Here is a 27714-nt window from a genome sequence, read left to right as displayed (position 1 = left end):
TCTGTGTTAATTCACATCCTGAATCTCCCGCCCGCACGGACTCTCCCCACCTCCTCCCTGCTAACACCACGCGTGGGGTGGGGTGGGGGGACATTGCCATGAAAGTTCTTTTTCAAAGTCTTGTTTTTTTATCCTATTAGAAATGGATACTCTTGAACCAAAACAAAAACGCCAGTCATATGAGGCTGGTTTCAAAATGAAGGTTGTGGCAAGAGCAGAAGAGAGCAATAACAGTATTGCAAGTAGGGAATTCTATGTTGATGAAAAGCAAGTGAGGGAGTGGCGGAACATGAAGGCTGACTTGGAACAGATTCCAGAAGCTAAAAAAGCTCATCATGGTTTAATGTCTTTTTATGGGACTCTAGAGAGTGAATTGCATAAATGGGTTATGGAGTGTCATCAAAATAGTTACTGCATAACACGCATGGGAATCTGCATATGTGCTCTACAAATGGCTAAGGATGACAAATATAAAGCACCAGGTATTGAAAATTTTGCAGCGTCACAGGATGGTGTACCGCTTCATGAATAGGTTTGACCTAAGTTTGAGACAAAGAACAAAGATTTCCCAGAAATTGCCACAAGATCTTGAAGAAAAAATTACATCATTCAAGTCATTTATTATAAAACAAAGAAGGATTTATAATTATGACCTGGCAGATATTAGGAATATGGATGAAACTGCCATGACTGTTGATCTTCCAAGCAACAGAACTGGCAAATTTAGGAGAAAAAACCATTTTTCTCAAAACCATAGGAAATGAAAAAAAAAACACATTACAGTTGTTCTGTCATGTTTGGCTAGTGGAACTAAGCTGCGTCCTGTCATTATTTTTAAAAGAAAGACTTTGCCTAAAAAAAAAATTTCCCACCAACAATTACTGTGCATGCACATGTTAAAGGCTGGATGGATGAAGACAGAACAACAAAAATGGCTGGAAGAAATTTGGAACCGACAACCAGGAGCAGCCTTAAAGAAAAAGCCATCGTTACTTGTTTGTGATATGTTCAGAGCCCACTTATCAGATGACATAAAAAAAATTGACAAAATCTAGTAAAGTTACTTTAGCCATTATTCCAGGTGGGCTTACATCTGTACTGCAGCCTTTTAAAGACATGTGGGAAGGATGTGGCATGAATGGATGTCGTCTGGTCAAGCTCAACTAACAAAAGGAGGAAATCTCATGAAGCCTGGCATAGAGTTAATAGCAAAGTGGGTTTAAGATGCATGGGAAGACATTCCAGAAGACATGGTGCGATATGCCTTCCAGAAATGACAGCAGTGATGATGATGACGGTGATCTCAGTGAGGAAAGCGTCTATGATGACCTCACACCAGCTGAAGCTCTGCATTGGGGTACGGATGATGATGAGGAATCAGTTTTGAAGGATTTTAACTCTGTACATTTTAGCTTAGTTGCTGATTGAGCTCAGGGAATAGTACTGTTAAGGTATCATTGTTGATACCTTATTTTTTGTTGAACCTATTTTCAACTTACTGTGTTGGTTTACTAATGTTAAATGACTTGTCCCTTTATGTTTTTCATTTAAAATAAATATTTAAATAAATTACCCCACTGATGTCTCAATTTTTAATCATTTTATTTTCATTTGTTTTGCTTATTGAAACTCACCAATAGCTTCTGCATTTTCCACCCTAGGCTTATACTCGAGTCAATCAGTTTTTCTGGTTTCCCAGATAATAATTAGGTGCCTCAGCTTATACTCGGGTTGGCTTATATTCAAGTATATACGGTACTTCTTTTTTTCTTATTATTTTATTTTTTTAATTGTTTTTATTAGGAAAACCTATTTCAAATGTGTTACCGTTCTTTCAAGTGAACTACCTTTGCAATATGGTCATTTGTTTGTGGGGTTTTTTTTTCAACTCTTTGGACTTTAAAACTATATTTCTCATAGGTAGTGCATTGGTTTTACGCTCTGCGCTCCTAACTGCAAGATCAGCCAGCCAAGGTTCAAATCTACCAGATGCTCCAGGTCAAAAAGATGAGACAGACTACTCCTGACAGACAGGCTCGGAAACTGAAAGGGTCAATTCTACTCTGTCTCTATGAGTAGGAAGCTATTTGATGACAGTGAGGGGGTTTTGTAGATTTAAAAAATTGTTCTAAGAAACAGGATGACAGTTCCGGGGGAACGTGGGGGTAGGGTGGCGGGGGGAAGTAAGAGGGGTTTAACAAGCCCAGGGACAAGGGGATAACAAGTGATCCAAAATCAGTCTCAAGGAGGGTATAGGAGGTCTGGCAGGGCTGGATCAAGGGCAGTGTAACTGAGAGGAATTCCTAAAACCCAAATGAAGGTAGAACATGAGAGTGGGACAAGAGGAAAATACAAAGAAACAGAGGAAAGAACTAGGAGGCAAAGGGTAGTCATAGGGACATAAATACAGACATATAAAGATGTAAATACATTTATATACGACGAGGGGGGAATAGATCTATGTACATATATTTATAGGTTTAGTATTAAGGAAACAGATGGACAGTGGGCCCCTGCTCAAGTACTCCCTCAGCACAAGAACACTTTGTTCTAACAATTCAGTAGTCTGAGATGTTCACCTGCCTGGCACGATCACAGATGACAATGGGTGCACAGGAAAATTTGGTGAAGAAAGCTGATGGTGCCCAACTACCAAAAGATATAGCACCTAAAGTCAATGGATGCACAAGCAAATGTGGTGAAGAGCTGATAGTGCCCAGCTACCAAAAGACATAACACCTGAAGTCTTAAAGACCTGAAGATAAACAAGCAGCCATCTAGCTGAGAGACAGCAAAACCCACATGAAGGAAGCACACCAACCTGTCCCGACGAAATCACTGAAGACAAGGTGGGTGCATAAGCAAAAGTTGTGAATAAAGCTGATGGTGCCTAGCTATCAAATGATATAGCATCAGGGGTCTTAAAGGCTTGAAGACATTCATGCAGCCATCTAACTAAGAAACAACAAAGCCCACAAGGAAGAAGCACACCAGCCTACCCCGACACAAATGCTGAAGACAAAGCAGGTGCATGAGCAAGTGTGGTGATGATGCCCAGTTGTCAAAATATATAGAATCTGGGGTCCCATAGGCTGGAAGATAAACAAGGGAAGATAAACAACAAAGCCCACATGGAAAATGCACACCAGCATGTGAGATGACAAGACATCGAAGTTATCAGGTATCAGGCAGCAAAGACAAAAAAAAATCATAGCATTGTGAATGAGGGGGAGTGCAGAGTGGGGACCCAGGGCCCATCTGTGGGAAATTGGACATCCCCTTGCAGAAGGGCTGTGGGGAGGTGATGAACCAGAGTGTAGTGTAGCAATGATGAAACATTACAATTTTCCTATAGTTCTTGAATGCTTCCTCCTCCCACTATCATGATCCCAATTCTACCTCACATAACCGGCTGAACCGGGAGGTGTACACTGGCACGGATAGGAACTGGAAATATGGGGAATCCAGGACAGATGAGCCCCTCAGGAACAGAGGTGAGAGTGGCAATATCAGGAAGGTGGAGGGAGGGTGAGGGAGAAGTGGGAAACAGATGACAAGGTCTACATGTAACCTCCTCCCTGGAGGACGGACAGTGGAGAACTGGGTGATGAAGACGTCGGATGGTGTAAGATATGATAACATAATAATTATTTATAAATTATCAAGGGTTCGGGGGGAGGGGGAAGTGGAGAGGGAGGAAAAAATGAGGAGCTGATGCCAGGGGCTCAGGTGGAGAGTGGGTGTTTTGAGAATGATGATGGCAACATGTGTACAAATGTGCTGGACACAAATGATGTATGTACAGATTGTAAAAAGAGTTGTATGAGCCCCTAATAAAATGATTTAAAAATTGTTCTAAGAAGTTGGCCTGTTGTTTTTCTCCTGTATCAGGGAGAGATCTATAACTTGGGAGATACACACATGTGGCTGACCGAATTATCTCATTGGCTGTTGTTTATGGACTGCTTCAGGGGCAGACTACACAGTAAGCAAAGTAAGCACAGGATTACTTATGCTTGCTGAATATCATTGACGTGGTGAAAAACATGTGAAACCATTCACTGCAGATTAAAAAGTAAGCACAAGAAAGGCTGTGCTTACTTTGCTTGCTGGATATTCTTCCTCTCCAGGACTGTAAATGAGAAAAACGGCTTTGATTCTTTCGGAATGTGCTGTGGGTTTGAGAGGCAGTTGCCAGCCGTATCTAGAAGCAAAATCTTTGATGTGGAAAAAGTTGTAAAATTGTTCACCACAGATTAGTTAGTAAGCACAGGTCAAAGCAGTGCTTACCTTGCTTATTGGATCATCTGACAACTTGAGTGATTTGTTCTGTGTCTACACCTAATTCATTATAAATTTTTTTTAAATATTTGTTAAATAATTTCCCCCATCTCACGTTATTCTTGTTAGTCACTGTGAAAACAATTCCAACATATGGTGAGCTCATATACAACAGAGGAGAACATTGCTGGTTCTGTGCCATCTTCATGACCCTTGGTATGATCAAGTCCATTGTAGTGACGGCTGAGTGCCTTCCAACCTCAGAGGCCCCTCTTCCAGCACTCTGCGGGACAGTCGTCTGCTGGGAGACCATCAGGTTTTCATTGGTTAGTTTTCAGAAGATCACCAGGCCCTTCTTGTTAGTCTTTCTTGGTAGGGATGCTCAGCTGAAACCTGTCCACCCTCACTGACCTTACCGCGATGTGACATACCGTGGCATAGCTTCCAGTATGGTAGCAAAATGCAAATAAGTCACAGAAGGACAAATTGACAGATAGAATGGTTGACCTTTACATTTTAACCCATTGTGTTGATCGCAGGAATAGAACATTCCTTTAGGAGAGAAAACCCAGGTGTTTTCCAAGAGCAATGGTATTTTGAAGAACACCTGGATGGTATTCATATTTGAAATGCGTGTTTTAAACTGCTGGGGATATTTGACAAGTACATTAATATTTCAAGTTCAATCATCATTTATACTTGAGTACTTTGGTTCTTCTGAGATTTTTCCCTTTTTAAAGTTTTATTCTTTTTTCTGATTAGTGACTCACCAAAAGGTTTATAGTAATACCAGGCATAAAGCAATTTATAAATTTGCCTTTCTAACAAGTATATATCTTTAGCAGTTATTCCTGTAAGATTTCACACTTATATAATGAAACCGGGTCTTTGAACTGCTTCAGTGCCATGCTGAGAATTTGCATTTCCACCCCAGATAGACTAAACAGCATCTACATTTTAAATAAGATCCCCAGGTGGTTCCTGTGCATGCAAATATGTATTTCATAACACATAAACACACATATGTTTAAGCCGTGGAAGCAAATGTATTAACTTATAACACTGTTTGATACGACATGCCTGTCCAGTGTAATGTTAAACCCCTGCCTCTGATAAACTTGGAATAAAATGAAATAAGATAGGGAAAATGGCTACTTTTTGTTGTTTGTTTATTTCATCTTTAAAGGCATAATTTGAAAAATAACTCCCTAATTTACATCTTCATCAGCCAGTACTTTATTTTCATAATTAGAAATATTAGCAAATAGTGACATTAGTAATTGGAATATAAAGTTTGATAAGTCCCTGTTTCTTGCTCTTATTAAAGTAGCTTCCTGGATATAGCACAGGAAGATAATAAATCACTTGATAATTAAATTTTAATTTTTCCCCTCTAATGCTTGAATGGGAAAACCTGAAATATAATCAATTCAAATTGTTTTATACTTGGCTGAAAATTATCAAGGATATAAATTTAAGTATATTTACGTTGTACATAAATGTGATGTACTGTAATATTCATAATATAATTTGCTAATTCTAATCATTGATTTGTCTTTTTTAAGTTCATTTTGTCCCTGAAAACTTAATTGCTTAAATGTTTTACCAGATTTTTCCTAATTAGCCAAGAAAAACTTTTCATGAAAAATATAAATGTTCCTATCTGACTAACAAATCAATCTTATTTTTGTTCTCTCTTTTTTTTTTTAGCCTCTTAGCAAATATCCTGCTTTGATCAATGACATTTCATTCTGGTTGCCCTCTGAGAATTACATGGAGAATGATTTCTATGACTTAGTCCGAACCATTGGAGGAGACTTGGTAGAAAAGGTTGATCTTATAGACAAGTTTGAGCATCCAAAGTAAGTAAAAAAGTCTTCTGACTTTCATCTTTACTGTCTCTACATGACAAATGACATATAAGAAATGTGTGTGGGGGGAAGAAATGTGAAAAAAAAATTTGCGTGCTACTTGCTTGTAAAGCAAAATGGCTTCTGAATTTAACAGAAAACAAAAAGCTTTTTATATATCCTTTCTTTCTGAAAATCTTTCCAAAACACACTTTCCATCTTTCCTGCATCAGTAAAGACAGAATGTTTTAAAGACCTAGGAGTTATACAGTATTGTTTATGGAGCTGGTTTATGGTCATATCGCATTCCAGTACAGATGAGGCAGAGAGCTGTTTGTGGAGAAAAGAACTGTTTGGTTAGTTTCCCAGGAAATGTTTATTAAGCGTTCGCCGCACAACAACTTCTATATTATAATCTAGGAGTTAAATGTTATCAAGACAGATTTAGCACTATCTTCCTGAAGTTAACAGTCCTGTGGGAGGCGATATTAAGTAAACAATTGCACAGTAATCCAAGTAAATATTATGAAGAATACAATACTTTAGGCATAATCAAGAGTTAATTTCAGCTGGAGAGTCAGGGAAGCTGCCACTTCAACTAAAATTAGAATTATGCAAAGTGGTGAAGAAAGACCATTCCAGACCTGAGGGGTGTGGCAAATGTGAAAACTGAAGGCAACAAAGAGCCTGCCTGCTCCAGAAACTAAAAGGTGAGGAGAAATGGGTTTAAGAAAATGCCTTAGGGTTGCCAAGGGGCCGGGCCCAGGGCCAGCACGTGCCAGGACTGAGAATTGGGATTGTATCCTCTATGTGGTTGGGAGATGTGGACGAGTAGGAGCAGGGGAGTTAAGTGGCATGGTCCAGTTCCTTGCTCATCAGCTTGCAATGGTTTCCATTGACAAGGAGCAGCTACCACACCTTGTTGAGTGCCCATCTCCTTTCTTCCTAACTTCCTAATATTTGTAGTTGTAGCTTATCTGTAGTATCCCACCTTAGACATTCAAGCTCTGTCCTATGATCCATATCTCTACCTTTTTGCCTGCTTGTTTGTTTTCTTTAAAGTTCTCTAGAAGGAAATACTGTGTTCACTGCCAGTTGATTGCTAGAATAAATCATCTGCTCATTTGTTCAAGTACTTGTGGAAATAACATTCCCTGAGCCCTTGCATGTTCAAAACTATATCTGTTTATACTTGAATGTCAGTTTTGTTTAGCATAAAATCTCTGGCTCCCCATTTTCTTTCATTGGGGGTCTTATAAGTTTTGCTCAATTATCTTCTTGAATTTTAATTTGATACAAAGAAATCTGAGCTATGGTAGGCTTGATCATTTTGCTTTAATTCCTAAAGGATTTTTTCCTTTATCCCTTAGAATCTTACAACATAATCAAGATCTGTTTCAGTGTAGACCTTTCCTCCCTGGTGTCGATTGTTACCTTTCACCCTACAGATTTGATCCTGCCTTTCTTGAATTAGATCTCTAAAAATTTGTTTAAATGCATTTCTCTATTCTACTTCATTTGTCAGGGATCCCAAGTATGCATGAGTAACCCTCTCCTTTGTTAGATTTATAGTTTTCTCTCTACTGCTTCAAACCTCTTTAATTCCATGTCACTTTATCTGCTCTCCTAGTTTCTAATCTCCTCCATTTCTTACTCTCTTTTTGGTCGTCCATCCTTCCGTCTGTCGCCTCTCCGCACATCTTCAGCTATTTGTGTTTTCTCCTTGTCTGAGTTCTTTCCACGCACATTTTATTCCCTACTATTTGCTCATTCTTTCTTCCCTGAGATCTTATTTCCACTTTTTGCTATTCCTTCCTAGAAGGATAGCTTCATCTATTTAAAAATTGATTATAATATATTTGTCCGGGAACTTTATATACTCTGATAGCAGCATATTTCTGTTGTCTCTTTGTGAGTTTTTCTGTCATTTTCTCCATTAACTATTTTCTTTAATTGATCCATCAAATGGTGTGCTCATGTTTGGATGAATGTGATTTCCTGTGTTGGCATTCTCCATGAAGTTAGTTTGTTTTCTCAACTGAAGGTTGACTTCCCACCCCAATTATATACAGGTTAGCAATTAATGACGATAACAGATCTAATACTTGCAATTGTAACTCTTAGTTTTGGAGTTACAATTATACACACACACACACACACTTTTTCCTGTGTGTTCTGAGATGTGCTACTCAGTTTCTTTTCTTCAAGTCTTCCCATTTGGCTCCTTTGTGATTTCTGCTGTACTTGGCAGCCTTTAAATATATTTTGGAACTTGCAGATGATGTCTGTCTCTTTATTTTGCAAAAGGCAGAATTTACAGTGTTTGCTGTAGTAGCTTCCATCTTCTTTCCACAAGTGTGATCAGTTTGATTCCTGTATATTCCCATCTAGCAAGGTCTATGCGTATAGTCATCATTTACATTGTTGAAAAGGGGCATTGAGGGTGAATAAGCTATTGTCTTTGTAAGAATCTATCATATGACATTGTGTGTCATGTCTGCCACAAAGGTCATATTTTCCAACTACTGGTCCTAATTAGTGATTTGTAATACAATTGTCTTCATCCATGGAAAGAGATGATGGAGAAACTCAGGCTCATCTGTTAGAACAAGCCCTGGGCCACCTTCAGGACAGATCATCAATTGCTCTTATGCAACTTCAGGGCCAAGCTAAAGAAAATTAAACCATGTCACCTGAGCCAAACTAAAACCTTGAGTATATCCACCTGAATTTAGACATCATCTCAAGAGTAAATTTGATGCATAAATTAAATTAAATGACAATCGTGGCGTGCGGATCAAAGAGTATAGTCTATAGTATGGATTTCTTTATACTTGGTTTAAAGAAAACAAACATCTCACAACTGGACCAAAACAACATCATGATAAGTGGCGAAAAGATTGATTTCAAAAGTAAGATTTCCTTTAACTTGTGTTCATAATCAGTGCCTATGGAAGCAGAAGTCGAGAAATCAAATGGCATTACATTGCTACAAAAGCCCTCTTTAAAATGCTAAAAACAAAGATAACATTTGATGTCTATGATGTGCCTTACCGAAACCCAACTCAACCAAACTCACAGCCATTGAGTATGTTACAACTCCTAGCGACCCCATCGGACATAGCAGAGCTAGGTTTCTAAGACTGCTTATGGGAGTAACTGCTTATGGGAGTAAAAAGCCTTATCTTCACCCTTCGAAGTGGCTGGTGGTTTTCATCTGTTGACTTTGAGGCAAGCAGCCTGATACGTAACCACTATGGCACCAGGGCCAAGCCATGGTATTTTCAGTCACCTCTTACACACGAGGATGCTAATCAATGAAGAAAGAAGATCGAAGAGGAACTGATGCATCTGAATTATGGCATTGGCAGAGAATCTGTTATACAATAATTTTAAGTGGAGTGAGTACTCCTTAGAAGTGAGAATGGCAAAGCTGTGTCTCACATCCTTCAGACTTGTTACAAGAGCGACCAGTCACTGGAGAAAGACATTATGAACGGTAAATTATAGGGTCAGCAAAAAAGAGGAAAACTGTCAATGAATTTGATTGACACAGTGGCTGTAAGGATTGTGAGGATGGCACATAAAGTTACTATGAATCAGACCCAATCCCATGGCACTTAACAACATCCACCTAGCACCATGGGCCCCTGAAATGATAGAGTGCCAATTTAGCCCCGAACAATTTATGTGAAAGAGAAATTTCTAGGATGTCCCATATTGATACTTAAATCTAGTTAATATATTGTCAATTGTGTAAGCCCCTTATGGGTTCTGGCACTGAAATCACTATGATAGAAGAAAACTCCTCTTTCTTCTTCAGAACTCCTGGTAGATTTGAACTGCTGACCTCTCAGTTAGCAGCCTGACACAGAACCCGCTACACCACCAGGGCAAATCTTTTGCACAAGACTTCTTTAAAGTCTTGAAGAGCAAGAATGTCACCTTGAATGCTTAGATATGTTGGACCTAAACCATGGTATTTTCAGTCATTCTCAATGCATGTGAAAGTTGGACAATGATTATGGCAGATTGAAGGATAAGTAATGCATTTCAATTATGTTGTTGGAGAAGAATAATGAAAATACCATAGTGTTACAGATGAACAAATAAATCTGTCTTGGCTAGATTTGCATACCTTGGCTCCAAGATTTAATGTATTCTCTAAGTTCATAAATGAAAATATCACCAGGTAGTCCACAAGAACTCTAACCCTTGCCTTGCTAATCACCAAACACAGTGAGAGATGCTCACATTGAGTGTAAATAGAAAGTGCTCTGGGAAAGAAACTTGAGTGTGTTTTTAAAATTTCTTTTAAATCAAGGACAAATCCCAAGATGTTTCAGGTATAAACTGCTAGATAAGAATGTAATTTCATAATGTTAGAGAAATTCAGGATTTAAAATTTTTTATTACAGATAGCAGTTTGTGTCCTGAAGGAGGATAGACACTCTCAGCCTAGGAAAATAATATTTTTCTTCTAGCTAGACATTAAGAAGCTTCTCTCAGAGGGTCCTTGCCATTTAATTATTGGGTTACCTGAGGTGTAAAAGGGGCTAGGTAGTTCAAAAATATGGCATTTATAATATAAAATAGTAATTTCTAAAAATATAAATACATAAAGTATGTGATATAAATATAATTTTAAAATATTTGTATCTAGGGAGAGGAACTGCGATCTGGCTCAGTGGTGAGTGGGATATTAATGTACACGAGAGCTTAAGACAAAATATTCTTGGAAGTAATCCATTATCTTTTCATTACATTTTTCCAAAAAGTTTTTGAAGCTCCCTCATTATTATCTCTGTGTGCCCTCTAATGCATGTATAATATTGTATTACACATACATATTGATGAATGAGAAAGTAAATCATGTGTTTCAACATATGAGCCTGGATATTCATTCTACGCATTAAGGGATACATGTATAATTTTTGTCTGTAAGACTAGACAACTTAAAAAATGATAATGTATGGTATTCATTTTCTTCTAGAACATAGTTGCCCCAGACATTTCTTAGCCTGGGTTCTGAGAAAGAAGCTAAGAGGAACAATGAAAAAATTGGTTATTGTCTCTTCCACTGCTAACATTTCCTTCGGGGCTGCTAACCTTTAATTGTGATAAAATGCATATTGCAAAACATTTTCCATCTTCACCATTTATAAGTACACAGTTCAGTGACATTAATTATATTCATCATGCTGTGCAACTGCTATCTATTTCCAAAAGTGTGCCATCACCCTAAATGGACACTCAGAACCCGTTAAACAAAACACCTCATTTCCCCTTCTTCTCGGCCTCTAGTAACTTCTCGTCTACTTTCTCTTAATTTGCCTTTTCTCGGTAGTTCATGTGAGATCATGCAACATGTTATTCTCGTGTCTCATTTTTCTTAGTATAATGGTCTTAAAGCTTCTCCATGGCATAACATACCAGAAAATTATTTATCTCTGTGACTAAGTAGTATTCCATTATGTAGATGTACCACATTTTGTTTATCTAATTCGTCTGTTGATGGGCACCTGAGTTATTTCCACCATTTGGCTATTGTGAATAATGCTGCAATGAACGTTGATGCACAAGTATTTGTTTGCGTTTCTGCTTCCAAGTCCCTTGAGTGTACCCGCTCCTCGTTTATCAACCAGATACTGTGTGAAAATGAAGGGTAACCACATCAGATTTTGTAAAACATGCAGGAGGACTATTGCATCACATAACTGCCAGATTTTATCATTATAATTGCCAAATGATTGAGAACCATGGTCCAGTCAGGCTGACACATAACCTTAACTATCACAGTCAGGCTTGCTCTTCCCTCTTGACATTCATTGTTGCTTGACTTTTATTACTTGACAGTCCTTCATTTAATATCCATAATGATGGATATGAATGTGCAAAGTAGTTGGATAGTAGATTTGTTAGTACTGTCAGTGTGAAACGTCGGTTAATGGGCTAGATGATAAATGAGAAGTAGTGTACCAGGAGGGAAATTAGTGGCAGCTCTGATGGTGCTGTGGGTAGGGCTTTGGACTACTAATTACAAGGCTGGTTCTTGAAATCCATCATCTACTCTACTGGAGAAAGATGAGACTCTTTGCTTCTGTAAAAATGCATGTCTTGGGAACCCTGTGTAGTGTTTGCTGTGAATTGGAATGGATTCCTTGGCAGTAGGTCTTACTGTAATTGTATGTTCAGTTCTTTGAGGAACCACCAAACTTCTTACACAGTAACTGCACCACTTTACATGTTCACCAACAATACATGAAGGTCCCAGTTGTTTTCAAAAGAGAATTACTTATGAAATGTGAAGACTAGACTATGAAACAAAATGGGTTGAGGCAGGTGGTAAGACATGTCCTAGACATCTGTCGCAGAGGCTGACTCCGAGGTGGAGTTTACTAACGTCCACCTTATGGCACCACTTCTGGCCCTCCATCATTTTCCCCTGGGCTACCACCCTGTGTATGTGCAGCAGGTAAGAGTCCATTGACATTGAGTTAGGCTATGACACTGTGTTAGACCAGGGTGACTAAAGAAACAAATCCAGGAGCACTCATATAAGAAAGAGCTTTATATCTTACCACAGTGAATCCCGGGGGGGGGGGGGTGCGGAGGGGAGATCCAAAGCCCATTTGTCGGCCACTGGACATCTCCTTGCAACGGGGTCTCGGGGAGGAGACGAGCCAGTCAGGGTGCGATGTAGCAACGATGAAAAATACAACTTTCCTCTAGTTCCTAAATGCTTCCTCCTCCCACCCCCACTATCATGATCCCAATTCTACCTTGCAAGTCTGGCTAGGCCAGAGCATGTACACTGGTACAGATAGGAACTGGAAACACAGGAATCCAGGGCAGATGATCCCTTCAGGACCAGTGGTGTGAGTATCAATACTGGGAGGGTAGAGGGAGGGTGGGTTGGAAAGGGGGAACCTATTACAAGGATCTACATGTGACCTCCTCCCTGGGAGATGGACAATAGAAAAGTGGGTAAAGGGAGACGTTGGACAGGGCAAGATATGACAAAATAATAATTTATAAATTATCAAGTGTTCATGAGGGAGGGGAGGGAGAGGAAAAACGAGGAGCTGATGCCAGGGGCTTAAGGGGAGAGCAAATGTTTTGGGAATGATGAGGGCAATGAATGTACAAATGTGCTTTACATAATTTATGGATTGTGATAAGAGTTGTATGAGCCCCTAATAAAACGATTTTTAAAAAGAAGACAGAGTTTTATATCAAAGAGCAATTGTATATTAAGGCAGCACCCCAGCCCAGTTCAAATTAAGTCCCTAAGTCCAATATTAGTCCATAAGTCCACTACTAGTCCATAAATCCCTCTTCCAGCTCACACAGCCATACACAATGATGCAGAATGCTGGAAGATCACAGGCCAGCGGGTGCAAAGTCTTGTAGATCTAATGGTGGTGGGTACATCTCCAAGGCTCTGGCTGCCATCAGCATGGCTCGATGTGGCTCGTCAACAGGAAGGTGACGCAGAGAGCTATTTATCTCGTTCATTCTCCAATCAAGCTGCCACCTGATTGATAGGCTAAACTCTGCCCACATGTTCTTACAGGAGCCATTTTGGCACAAAAAAACTATCACAGGTGCCAACAGTGAGCACAGAGGGCAGTCTCACCTCTCCTCATCACCATCCCATCTTCTGCACTGTTGCATTCTTGGTTACCTACCACTTGTAATTTAAAAAAAAAATATGGCATAAATGAGAATATTAGAATTTTTGTCATGAATTCTCAAAAGAGCCTGTGGAATGAAAGACCCCTCTGCGTGTGCTTGGTCTTCCTTGTGTGGGTGTGAGTCGTGGGCATATGCTAGCCACGGCTTTTATGGGGCATGAAGCGGTTCAAATGACCTATTCATCCTTCCAGCCTCTTCTTCCTTCCTTATTTTCTTCATTTATTCGGGTCAGTACATACAACTTTGGAGGGGAAAAGGGGAGAGTCACCTATCATTGCGGAAGTTCAACATGGCCGCTCTCGCCTATTGTGTGCTTCCCCATCCCAGCCTCTCCATGTGTGTGCCTCAGAGGACGTCTTGGCCTTTGAAGGTGGATATCAGCAGATGCATTATGTTGCCATCCTTTTTGTCTACACCTGGGCTTCTCTGCCCTATTGTTGATATTTGGGTCCCTTATGTATTTCTGTCACAGGAGCTGTCCTGGGCATCACAAGACATTTAACAGCTTCGCTGGCTACCACCACCTAGATGCCAATAGCACACCCCAGTTATGACTGTAAATGGTGTTTGTAGACACTGACAAGTGTTTCTCAGGGAAAACATTGCTCACAGTTAAGAGACTCTGTCTGACCAGCCATTGACCATCGGGGATTCCAATTTGTGGTGATTATCCGCTTGCCAGAGTAGAACTGTGCTCCATAGGATTTTCGGTGACTGGTGTTTGGGAAATAGATCCCCAGGCTTTTCTTCTAAGGTACTTCTGTATCACCTTGAAGCTCCAGCCTTAGGGCGAATAGCCTAGGGACTGTTTGCATCACCTAGGGACTCCAGTGTGGGCCAGAAGAATGACAATAGGTTTTACTGAAGAAGAAAGTCTTAGGTTTCGTAAAATCCTGTGCTGGTTTTTACACCATGATCAGCAGGCAGAAAGGATAAAATGACCTCATGAAGGGTGAGTGAGGTGTTCTGGTGGGGTCTCTTGTGGTGCCAAGAACCCAGGAAAAGTCGCATTTACCAGCCAGCCTCCAGGAAGCCAGAAATAGGGGCAGCTGTCTTTATCTCCATTTTTCATTTCATGGAGATTAAGTTTCTACTTCTTTATTCCATTTCTTTCTTCCATTTTATTCCCTCCTATTCAACTTTGTCTCCCCACCTCCCTCCTCCCATCTTTTGGCTTCTGTTCTTACCTTGTTTTGTGGAGAGTTCAGAATACCCTACCCAGCTCATGTAAATTACCGGTATCTTAATGACCCTTAAGTTCAAGCATGCATCACCAATTAACTGCCAGACTCTATCCCAACTCTGACACAGAATAGTGGAGTCTCATTGTCCTGACCCAACTTTTCTTGCCAGGTCATTGACCAGCCTATAGCTGGTGTATTGGCCAGGTAGGCAGGCCTCTGGCCGTCTTTCACCTGCCCATACATTTACTGTGTTTAGCCTGAAGTAAGTTGCTTCTAGCTCAGATAATACCCTTATAAATAGACTTCTTAGAAGCTTGTACAGAGGGATGTGCCATAAATAAACTTTCTAGTTGGTTCTTGAGTGCCTGTGTTCTGAGAAACGTTGAGCCAATTGCTTGAGGCAAGGATGTTGAAGCAAAACTCTACTTGCTACAAACCTATATAGCACATGAGAAGCAAATTAGCAATAAGAAGCAGAAGGTGACAGGCTGCTAAGCCTAATGAACAGCATGCATGGTACCTGTCCATAAGTGTTTTCCCATCATTTCACTAATGCGTTGTATGGAGAAGACATGTTATGAGCTGTAGAGTCAGAGGCGAGGTCAACCATGGGTATGAGATGACCTTAAACAGAGCTTTAAGGTCTACCTGAATCAGAACTAGAAAGCCATTTGGTATGAGACTGGCCTGTGGACCAGAGACCCTCTCCACCTGACCCTTTCTAATTCTGTGCCCCTCCCTCCATCCTCCCCGGCAGTCTCTGTAATCAGCCTCAGTCTCGTTGCCACATCTGCCTCTTTCTACATTGCCTGTTCTGGCATCTTACAACCAGTCTTCTCCATTCTGCCGCTATAGAAACGCTAGCCTGCTTGGTTCAGCTCATCATCATCACTCCTTGTGGGCAGAGCGAACCCGTTGCTCCAGGCTACCTCTTAGATTTCTGTTAGGTCAGGAGTTTGTCATTGACCCAGTGCTATTGATGTAGCCGCAAACATCACAGCCCGGCTTTGCTTTCCAGAGCACTTTGTACCAGAAGGCTTCATTTTTCTGGAACAAACACTTGAGTACTGCTGTCTCCATTCCCTTCATTCCCCCGTAGTCTGTCGGGACTCTGTAACTGTTACACGCTAGTTACTCCATTAAATCTTTTATTCTTTACAAACAGTGGTGCTGAAGCTTTTTGATAGGATTGCTTGACACCGTAGCTGCAACCATGAGCTCAAACCTAAGAACAATTGTGAGAATGGTGCTGGAGGGAGCAGTATGTCCTTCCGTTGTACATAATGCTGCTATGGGTTGGAACCGACTCAACTAACAACAAAGCATTTTACTTGGTGGAAACTCCTGGGGACCTACGTTAACAGTTACTCACATCCATCTCACTCCATGTTATATTAGTGGAAGATGTTCACTAAGGAATACTTGGTGAATAGATAATTCTTCATAACTGCTTTTACTAAATAACTGGAAATGGTGTTAGGTATAAATTGAAGGGGAGGAAGAGAGAGTAGAACACATCCTGACCCACCAAACCTTGAGGACGATATTCCCTGCTCAGAGCAGCCAGTGCACAGAGTGGACCATATATGGCTGACCCCCCTATGAAACATGGCACCCCTCGCTGACCCATAGCCCTACAGAGGACAACACTGGAGACGCAGTGTTGGAATTGCACCCAATCTTAACCCACCACATGGAGGCAAAACACAAAGGGCGCATAACAGAATAGCAAGGGGAGCAGACCAAGAAAGTCCCGAGGGGTACCAAAAATAGACTTTGAGGCAAGGGCATGCCACCCCATCAGACTCGACTCAAAAAGGTCAACAAAAAGACTTTGGACTATGATCAGGCTTTTAAAATTTTTTTTAAATCATTTATGGGGGCTCATACAACTCTTATCACAATTCATACACACATCAATTGTGTAAAGCACACTTACACATTCGTTGCCCTCATCATTCTCAAAATTCGCCTTCTGCTTGGGTTCCTGGAATCAGCTCCTCATTTTCCTTTTATCCCTCCCCCTCCCTGTCTGGTCCCCCCTCCCTCATGAACCCTTAATAATTTATAAATTATTATTTTATCTTATCTTACACTGCCTGACGTCTCCCTTCACCCATCCTCTGTTCTAACCAGGTTTGCAAGGTAGAATTAGGATCATGATCATTGTGGAGAGGAAGTGTTTAAGAACTAGAGGAAGGTTGTGAGATTCTCAATTGCTAAACTGAACCCTGAGTGACTCATATCCTCCCCACTACCCCTCTACAAGGGATATCCTGTTGTCTACAGATGGGCATTGGGTCCCCATCATGCATTCCCCTCATTCACAATGATATGATTTTCCCCCCTGCCTTTGGTGCTTAAAACCTGGTCCCCTTGGCCCTTCATGATCACACATGTTGGTGTGCTGCTTCCATGTGGGCTTTGTTGCTACTGGGCTAGATGGCCGCTTGTTTACTTTCAAGCCTTTAAGACCCCAGACACTATCTCTTTTGATAGCCGGGCACCATCAGCCTTCTTCACCACACTTACTTATGCACACATTCATCTTCAGCATTTCTGTGGGGAAGGTGATCACACAATGATGGTTTTTGGTCTTTGGTGTCTGCTACCTGGTTCCTTCAACACCTCTGTTCACTTAGGCTTGTGTACTTCTTCTCTGTGGGCTTTCTTGCTTCCAAGCTAGATGGCCGCTTGTTTGTCGTCACAGGCTTTTAAAAAAAAAATCATTGTTTTTTTTTTGTTGTTGTTTTGTTTTCTGTTGTTGCTTTGTTTTGCTCTGTCATGTTTTTGTGCATATTATCATCTCTGCAGGTCTATCTAGATAAGATAGGCTGCATTAACAATCTGGAGGAGAAAACAACAGGACCAATGGCTCGGTGGGGGGGGGGGCATGGGAGAGGGGGAAGTAGGGGAAAGGAAGTGGTGTTAACAAACCCAGGGACAAGAGAACAACAAGTCATCCAAAAGCAGTGGCAAGGAGGGTGTAGGAGGCTTGGTAGGGTGTGATCAAGGGCAATGTAACAGAGAGGAATTACTGAAACCCAAATGAAGGTTGAGCATGATAGTGGGACAAGAGGACAGTAAAGGGAAGTGGAGGAAGGAACTAGGAGGCAAAGGGCATTTATAGAGGTCTAAATACAGGCGTGTACATATGTAAATATATTTATATATGATGATGAGGAAATAGATCTATGTGCATATATTTATAGGTTTATTATTAAGGTAGCAGATTGACATTGGGCCTCTACTCAAGTACTCCCTCAATGCAAGAACACTTTGTTCTATTAAGCTGGCATTCCATGATGCTCACCTTCCCGACACGATCACTGAAGACAAAGCGGGTACAAAAGCAAATGTGAAGAAAGCTGATGGTGCCTGGCTATCAAAATATATTGCATCTGGGGTGTTAAAGGCTTGAAGATAAAGAAGTTACCATATAGCTGGAAAACAACAAAGCCCACATGGAAGAAGCACACCAGCTTGTGTGATCATGAGGTATCGATGGGATCAGGTATCAGACATCAAAGAATAAAAAATCATATTATTGTGAATGAGGGGGAGTGTGGAGTGGGGACCCAAAGCCCATCGGTAGGCAACTGAACATCCTCTTATAGAAGGGTCTCAAGGAGGAGATGAGCCAGGCAGGGTGCAGTGTAGCAACAAAGAAACATACAACTTTCCTCTAGTTCCTAAATGCTTCCTCCACCCCAACTATCATGATCCCAATTCTATCTTACAAATCTGGCCAGACCAGAGGATGTACACTGGTACAGATAGGAACTGGAAACGGAATCCAGGACAGATGATCCCTTCAGGACCCATGGTGAGAGTGGTGATACCTGGAGGGTAGAGATAAGGAAGGGTAAAAAGGGGGAACTGTTCACAAGGATCTGCATATCACCCCCTCCCTGGAGGATGGACAGCAGAAAAGTGGGTGAAAGAATATGTCGGACGGTGTAAGACATGACAAAATAATAATAATTTGTAAGTTCTCAAGGGTTCATGTGGGAGAGGGGTGGGGAGGAACGGGAAAAATGAGGAGCTGATACCAAGGGCTCAAGTAGAAAGCAAGTGTTTTGAAAATGATGGTGGCAGTAAATGTACAAATGTGCTTCACACAATGGATGTTTTTATGGATTGAGGTAAGAGTTGTTTGAGCCCCCGATAAAATTATTCTTAAAAAAAGAAGAAAAAAGCACAAAATAATCAGGAGCTGATACCAAGGGCTAAAGTAGAAAGAAAATGTTTTGAAAGTGATGATGGCAACACAGGTATGAATGTGCTTGACACCACAAATGGATAGATGGATTTTTTTAAGAGCCCCCAATAAAGTTATTTTTTTTAAAGCAGAAAATATTTTTTAGAAAAAAAGAAGAAGAAGAAGTGGAGGCAATACTGTTTGTTGGAAAAAGCTCTCAGTTTCTATCAAAATCATAGATTTGCATCCTGACCCTCTACATCTTAGATGTGTGATGTTGGAACACTAAACTTCAGTTTCTTCTTCTATAATTCAGGAGTGATAATAGACCTTTCAATGGTAATTTCAAAAATTAGTTGTCACTTTATAGATGAAAGGCTTTGGAAATCCCCATGTTCTCCCAACTATTCTTAGTCACTAAAATAAGTAACAGAAATTTCATAGTGTACCTAATTTATTCCTTGTACTTTAATACAAAGCGTTGCCCAGCACATCTAGAAATCCTGGATCTGGGCAGCCAAGTGCATGTGACTAGAATGCTCTGGTAATGAAGGGAAACACAATGCGGCTTCAGCTAAAACTGTCGTTCTGAAATGATGCATATTCATCCTGCCACCTCAAAAGTAAAATTTTAATCGGAGAAAAACAATTCCGAAATGCTTTGTAAAATGCCAGCGGTGTTGTCCAGGCTGCAGGGTGGCAGCCTTCTGGGTAGAGGCTGGAAAAGTACGGTGGGCAGCCACAAGGGTGATGTGTCCTCTTTGCCAATCCCCTACCCTCACCCCCTTCACCCCCGTCCCCCAGCGTATGACTGCACCAAATAAGCGTGCTTGCCTGACTAAGAAGCCCACACCAGAGAAGACCGACAAAGCTTGCTGTTCCCACCGGGCCCGTCTTGAGAGAGGCCCAGTGCCAGAAGCTTGTCAAAACTTAAGTCTCTTGGAAACTTACTTGCATGAGGCAGTAAGGAGCAGACTCGTGACAGTGGCCTGCTGCAGAAAGCACCTGGCCCTCCCCTTCACTCCCATTTGTACTGCAGAGGGAGCAGGGGCTAGGCCTGGGCAGGGAACATGGGAACTCTTGATGGGCTAGGCTTTGTCATCTATGGATATAGTCACGTTCACGGCTTCCTCTCTCTTTCCCTCCTCTCCAATCCTGTGCTGCTCTGAGAGCATTCCAGCAGGTGAGGGGCCTTCAGCGCATCCCCACAGCAGCCTGCTTGCCACCAGTCTTAGACAAATTACAAAAGCAATTAGTTCAGGCTCTGCACACCATGTTCTGCACATCCCCCGGTGCATCACTGTTTGCTGACGGATTCTTGGGGATTGCCTTTCCACTGGCCTGGCAGGGCCCCAGAGCCGCTTCTCTGCAGATGTAGGGAGAGCAGAAACTGCCTGCCCAAGACCCTCAGGAGAGAAGCCAACAGGTAAGGAGCTCTTCCCCCTGAGGTTGCTGTGGAATCCACCCTTTGCTGAGTGGCAGCCACAAAGCCACCCTTTCCACTTCAGCTTTCACTTAGCAGCTTTCTGGGCGTGCTTTGGACAGTCTTTATTAGGAGTCCTTGTGTAACATAGAAACAGAAGTTCTCTCAAAGCCAAGGTGCAAGGCCAGAGACACTTGCACGCTTTCATTAATTTCCTTTCCACCACTGATGGTGTTTATCAGATTAAATCACGCTAAAGTCTATCTATACCTTTGGAAAGAAAATAAGCTTCCATGTCACCAGCAGGCATGGAGTGGAAGACGTAGGAGAGGGGAGCCACCCTGTTCTCCGGGAATATTATCATTAAGACCTGAAATGATTTGGGCCTTTACTTTTGCTATCTCAGCTCACAAAACAACTTCTCTCCACAGACTGTCATCCATAATTCATCCTTTGCCCTAGCAGGCCCAGCCTCACCAAGGTGTGTCCCTGTGTTACCCTCATTTCCAGATGACTCTATCTTAAAGGGGCCACAGGCCTCAATTAATGTCATTCATTCTGTTAGTAACCAATACATTTCAGAGGTAAAAATATCCTTAACCTTCTACAACTTCAGAGAAACCCTACTTAACGGTTTTGAAATTAAGCCTCTAACGGTGTACCTCTCAAGATGCACAAGTGAGATCTGCGAGAGCCACCTTTTAAAAACTGATATTTCTGAAAGGCAGAGGTGGGCCTGGCAGGTGTGGCCCTCACCTGGCTTGTCTTCTGAGCAAGAAATGCACCTTCTCTACTATTGGCCACTCTGGACTCAGTATCTAGAAATCCAGGGGCACCACTCATACTGTAGCACAGGCTGGACAGTGCAGAGCTTCAGCCAAATGTCCGCTTGGTCTTCTCCGTAACTTGGGCATCACTGTGGCGCTGGCAGCAGCTAAGAGGACCTGCTCAGAAAGGCAAGGGGAACACACTTATGGCAGTAAGTGGTCCGCCCTGGCCTTTGCAGTGCACACCGATATCAGCTAATGGTTCAGGTGCCATCCAAGTTCATCTTATCAGAGCCATTTAGTGGAGGAACAGGGGAATGGACAGCAGAGAAGAAGGCGGGGGAGATGTTGGACAATGTAACATATGACAAAATAATAATAATTTATGAACTATGAAGGGTTCATGAGGGAAGGAGAACTAGGCAGGGAGGAGGGAAAATGAGGAGCCGATATTAAAGGCTCAAGTAGAAGGCAAATATTTTGAGAATGATGGCGGCAACAAATGTACAAATGTGCTTGACATAATCTATGTATGTATGGATTGTGATAAGAATTGTACGAGCTCCCAATAAAATGATTAAAAGAAATTCTGCAGTGTAAGATACGATAAAATAATAATAATTTATAAATTATTCAAGGGTTCAGGAGGGAGGGGTGCGCGGGGAGGGAGAGGAAAATGAGGAGCTGATACCAAAGCCTCAAGTGGAAAGCAAATGTTTTGAGAATGATGATGGCAACAAATGTACAAATTGCTTGACACAATGGATGGATGCATGGATTGCGACAAGCTCCCAAAAAAATCATTTAAAGTTTAAAAAAAAAAAAAGAAATTCTGCAGTGATAAAGCATTTCTTTTTTTGTTTGTTTGTTTTTCTTTTATTTGTTTATTTTTTTAACATTTTATTAGGGACCCATACAACTCTTATTACAATCCATACATATACATACATGATTGTATAAAGCACATCTGTACCTTCTTTGCCCTCATCATTTTCAAGGTAAAGCCTTTCTAACATCATCCCCTGTGCTACAGTCGTGGCCATACTGTGTTATACTGTACTGTGCACTCTGGACTGCCAAAATGACACACCGATCCGTCTTGGAAGAAATGTGACCAGAGTGTTCCATAGAAGCCAGGACGGCGAAATTCATCTCCCGTACATTGACCAGTCCCTGGAGAATGACATCATGTTTGGTAAAGCAGGACAGCAATAGAGAGGAAGGCACTGAAGGAGATGGACTGACACGGTGTCAGCACACTGGATTCAAACAGAGGAATTACTTGGCACAGGACTGGGTAGTGTTTGGTTATCTTGTGCACATGGTCTCTAAGGGTCGAAACCGACACACTGCGGCACTTAACAACAACAACATAAGCTACTTGGAGTCTCACTGCCATCACTTCGATTTCAACTCCTAGTGACACCGTTATGGCAAAGTAGAACTTCTTAGGATTTCCGAAGCTCTACTTATATCTTTCCAGAAGCAGACAGCCTCGTCTTTCTCCTGTGGAGGGGTAGTGGGTTGGAAGAATCAACATGCAGTTAGCAGCCAGCACTTCACCCACTGCATCAATTTTAGATTGCCATTTTATTTGCGATCTAGAATACTAAGTACCTAACAAACATTTTTGATAGGTATTCGATAGGTTTCGTTGATGCTAAAGGAAGAGAACACTTGTATACCATTGTATTAATGTAACGTGCCTTGTTTGAAGACAGCCAGTTGCAAAATTTTCCATTTGCGTAGCTATAAATCTATAAAACGTGATGGTGTGTTCTCAAGGAGAAATGGAGTGGGGTGGGAAGGGGGAGCACTCCTTCGGAACAGTACTTGGGTTTAGAATAGGTTGATCCTGAGTTTACTGCTGGTTTAAAAGATACTTTGGGTTTGCTTAATCCTCCAAAACCGAACCCAAACTCTGCCATTGAGTCCATTCTGACTCTCGGTGACCCTACAGAGCAGAATGGAACTGTCCCTGTGGATTTCTGAAACTGTAAGTCTTTACAGAAGAAGGAAAGCTCATCTACATCTCCTGTGGAGCAGCTGGTGGTTTCTAACTGCTGACCTTACCGTTAAGACCTCAATGTGTAGCCCATTACAGGATTGCGGGTGGGAGGGGGTTAAAATGACGAAAGAAAATACTTTTAAGAAGATGTTCACGTGTGATACAAAACACAATCTGAAAGAGCAGAGTTTCCAGGAGCAGAAAACTGTAGGGTGTTTGGGGGTATGCAAATTACTCATGGTTACGTAGGATACCTTTTTTCTGATTGGAAGGGGAAATCATAGTTTGGGTATATATTCAAGGAGTCAACTGATAATGAGATTGGAGGTATGCTTGTTTTTTGTCACCAAATGAGCATGGAATTGTTTTCAAGCAATGTATCATAAAAGGGAATAAAAAGCCTTCTATACAGGGAGAAATGCTAGGTCTCCTGGATAGGGTACTCTAAGCTATCCTTTCAGAGTAATAGGAATAGGGATGCTGACCATGGCCGTCAGCATCTGAAATGTCTCTGACCAGGTTTTTCTTCTTGGGGAGGATATGTGGGCAGGAAGAGGGGAACGAGGAAATAGAGTGCGAGATGGAGAGCAATCACTGGCAGTCTGCCTTTTCCATAACTTGACTGTCCAGCGCTTCCTCGGAGTCCATGGGTTTTGGCGGTGCCTTTGTTTAAGCTAGTTTTAAGTGGGCTTCTGTCACTTGGTATTCAAGGACTCCTACAACACATGTAACTGAAGGCCTTGGACATTTGAAGTCTGTAGAAGGAAGAGGTTCCGGGTAGAAGGGAAAAGCTTCCATTTCAGGGTATCCTGGAGTTTCAAGGGAGAGAGCTAGGGAGAGGGCTGGGCCATGATGAATTATGAACTATGCAGCGTGAATTGAAGTGGTTCTCTTCCTCTAAGAGCGGCTAAGAAAAGAACACGCATCAAATTGTGACTCACCCATACAATACAAATGCACATGTATTGAAAATTGACACAGGCGAAGCACTACTGTCTATGATATTCATGATCTAAAGCTATAATATGATTTTAAAAAGAGTCTTCTACCACCAAGGAGCTCACAGACTAATGGGAGGCAAATGCACATAGGCATTTGAAATCCAGTGTCAAAAGTTTCTTAAATGAGAGTTGTACCAGGAACTAAGAGGATATCACCTAGCCTCGACTTAAATTCTCAGAAAACGTTTACGGATCATAGTTCCGCTTAGTCTTGAAAGACAAAGAGGAGTTGTATATGGAAGGAACCAATTCTAGGCCAAATAGGCGCATGTAAAGACATTGAGGGGAAGGTAGTATGACTGGCTCATGGGAAGAAAGGAAGGAACTAGAGTAAGAAAGGTAATGAGGGATTAAGTCTTAAAGGCCTAGTGTTTCCATCTACAATTTCTACCAATTAGCTGCTAGAAAATGTAGAGAACCATTGAACTAATTAAAGTATTTGGCATTTTAAAGTGATTACCCTATTTTCCCAGTGGAGGTTAGTCTGAGGAGTGAGGATGGAAGTGGAACCAGGCAGAAGCATGTCACAATAGTCTCAGTGAAAGGTAAAGGGAGTTGAACGTGGCCCAGTTGGAGGGAAAGTATGGTGATGGAGGAACTGAGCAACTAGCCCTGACTTATGTGACCAAGTGGGTAGTGGGTGGAATTAACCCAAAGGGGATGAACTAACGGAAGCTTGCTTTGATGGAGAAGTTTGTTTGATTACTTTTTGAGTTATTGAGTTTTACATCGCTATCAGGAGAATAGTGATCTAAGAACTCATGAAAGAGAAGACAAGCAGGAGAGAGGAGTTAGATATGACTGAGATTTCGCAGACAAGAGGAAGAGGTAGTTAAAGAACCCAGGGAACACTAAGATTTAAAAGATGATGGAGACAAAAAAGGAAAGGGATGAAAAAAGAGGGATCCAAGAGGCTGAGGCTGAGGGACAGAGGCAGGAGATTGAAGCCATGGAAGGCAGAGTTTCTTGCAGAACTGAAATCATGAAGTTCAGTGTATATAGCAACTAGAAATCCTTGATGAGATGAGTAAGTTCAAGTTTGTATCTGAATAACCATATTTATTCAGTCCCCCTCCCCCTATTGTGCCTTGACTTAGTTTTATTCCACAAATAGAGGATCATTGACATTAGGACTTTAAAAAAATTAGAAATAGTGGATATCTTATGGGGCAAACAGTATTTCCTGAACCTGGAAACTGGGCCTGCCTCTTTATTATCATTTGGAATATGCTGTGAGGAAGCTTCTTTTTCTGCCCTGTCCCATTTCTCTGCTCTGGTCTTCCCTCGCTACGTAGCTCACTTAGAACTGGAGAGATGACATAAGACAGCTGAAGGCTCCCCTGAAGGTGCCCTCTGAGAAGGAGGAATTCTACAGCTGGGATGATTAGAGATCTGTATATCACAGCGCTGAGGTGGTCCCCTTCAAACAAGCCTCATTAAATGTATTTCATAGGATATGCCCAATGCATTTAACATAAGAAAGGAATTGGTATAAAATTAAGACCAGAAAATACAAATCCAATTTGAATGCTATTTTGATCAGTAATTTCAAAAATGACACATTAAAAAAAATCTCATTAAGGTTGTAGGTGATTATTACCAACAGTTCTGTATAGCAAGGGAGTCTTTGCACCTGCTGTGTGGTACTGTGTTCTCCATGAGATGAATCTGTTCTTGGGAACCAAAGTACAGTACAGTACAGAATGCACACTGTTCTTAAACTTAAACCTGACCTACACTCCCTCTCAAGCCAAAAGCAGCTTCCCCAAACTGAGAGAAGTGCGACTAAGAAAGGAAGGTTTGAGGAACATATTGGAGAGAAAAGGAGAGAAGAAAGAGTTGATTATATTTAGAATGGAATATATTTTTATCCTAAATTAAACCCATGCATACCTCTGCATTGAACTCCATAGTTTCAGGATTCTTTCTGCAAGAGACTCTGTTTATTAATAATTAACCTCAAATAATGTTATCCATCATGTCTGATAAGGAATATAAGAATAGATCTGACAATATTACATAGATCAAATTCTGGAGAAGACTAGACTAAAGAGAAGCTATTCTTAGCATAAGTTAAGCAAAGGAGATCAATATAGATATTCAACATAGAAAAATTTTAACAGTTAAGAGAAATCAAATTTCAAGGTCCCCGTGACCTCAAAAGTGACGCCATTGCAAGTACTGCTCAAGCGAAGGGGGCTCCTTAGGATTTCATTTGGAGAACCCCCAAAGTAAGTGGTGACCCTGGTCCTCCACCTTTCTTCTCTAGGAAGCGTTCCTCACTGCTTTTGGGTCCCCTCAGCTCTTTGACCTGCCTGCCCTGTGAGGCAGGTTTGCTAGATCATTAGCTGTACTACATAAAAGTCTGAAATTAGATTTTATAGCAGGTAGAACCTTGGTAGTTCAGTTGTAGAATTCTCATCTTCCATGCCAGAGACCTGTGTTCCCTTTCTACCCAGTGCACCTCATCTGGAGGGTCATGTGCTGCTTTGATGAGGACCGTGTTTTAGCGAAGCACCCAGACTATGGAAGAAACGTCTGCTTCCAAAAATCAGCCAGTACCAACTCTATGGATCACAACAATTCAATGCATAGCCAATCATTGCAATGGCACAGGGCCAACCGTGTTTTGTTCTGTTGTGCATCGCGTCCATATGAGTCAAGCGCCGACTGACATCAGCTAACAACAGAAGAACCAATTTATGCATTTGTTTATTGTAATTCAACTGTTCAACTCTGTTGAAGAATCATTTTACTTAGGCTCCATGCTTGCTGCCATTTAAAAAAAAGGATTTGATTTTACCCTCTAGCTCTTGCTGTTGCATAAAAACTCCAAGGCAGTTTTTTTACTCATAATTGGAAATTTGTTTAATTAAAATTACACTCAACCAATCTGACACACTTTTAAGCAACTGTGAAAGTAGCTGTTATGATCTGTTGGTTTGCTTCCTTGACTGGCTAATCGTTTTAGTTAGGTCGTGGTTTTAGTTGGGTGTTGTGTTTTTTCACCAGCAACCATGAAAAAAAGTAGATGAAACTAATATTAAGTTTTACATTTCTTTATCAACTGCACCTTTGTATTGTTTTTAGATCAAGTTTCCTACACCTTCCTAATAAAAAAGAAGAAAACCTCTCGGTTGAAATCTTGCATGGCGTATTCTGTGAAGGCGTAGATCCAAACAATCCATAAGATTTGCCCAAATGTAACAGGCAAAGCGGATAAACGCCGATGGGTTGGAAGGAGCCAAGATCTTTACACAGATTGTGTTTTCCCTCTGAACACACTGTCTCTCACATTCAG

At 41.3% G+C, this 27714-nt stretch overlaps 1 protein-coding gene across 3 annotated transcripts in view; it reads left to right on the top strand.

Annotated features, from left to right (window-relative positions):
* The window catches only part of FARS2 (phenylalanyl-tRNA synthetase 2, mitochondrial), a 605344-nt gene that overhangs the window by 393828 nt on the left and 183802 nt on the right, over positions 1-27714 (top strand). For all 3 annotated transcript variants that reach the window (XM_075554131.1, XM_075554130.1, XM_075554129.1), the window contains one exon: positions 5992-6143. In XM_075554131.1, the coding sequence (XP_075410246.1) occupies positions 5992-6143 (152 nt within the window). The remainder of the gene's footprint in view (positions 1-5991; positions 6144-27714) is intronic.

This window comes from Tenrec ecaudatus, chromosome 7 (assembly GCF_050624435.1).
Source record: "Tenrec ecaudatus isolate mTenEca1 chromosome 7, mTenEca1.hap1, whole genome shotgun sequence".
Lineage (NCBI taxonomy): Eukaryota > Metazoa > Chordata > Mammalia > Afrosoricida > Tenrecidae > Tenrec > Tenrec ecaudatus.
The sequence above is the reverse complement of the archived record's forward strand: the minus strand, read 5'-3'. Positions and strand labels throughout refer to the sequence as shown.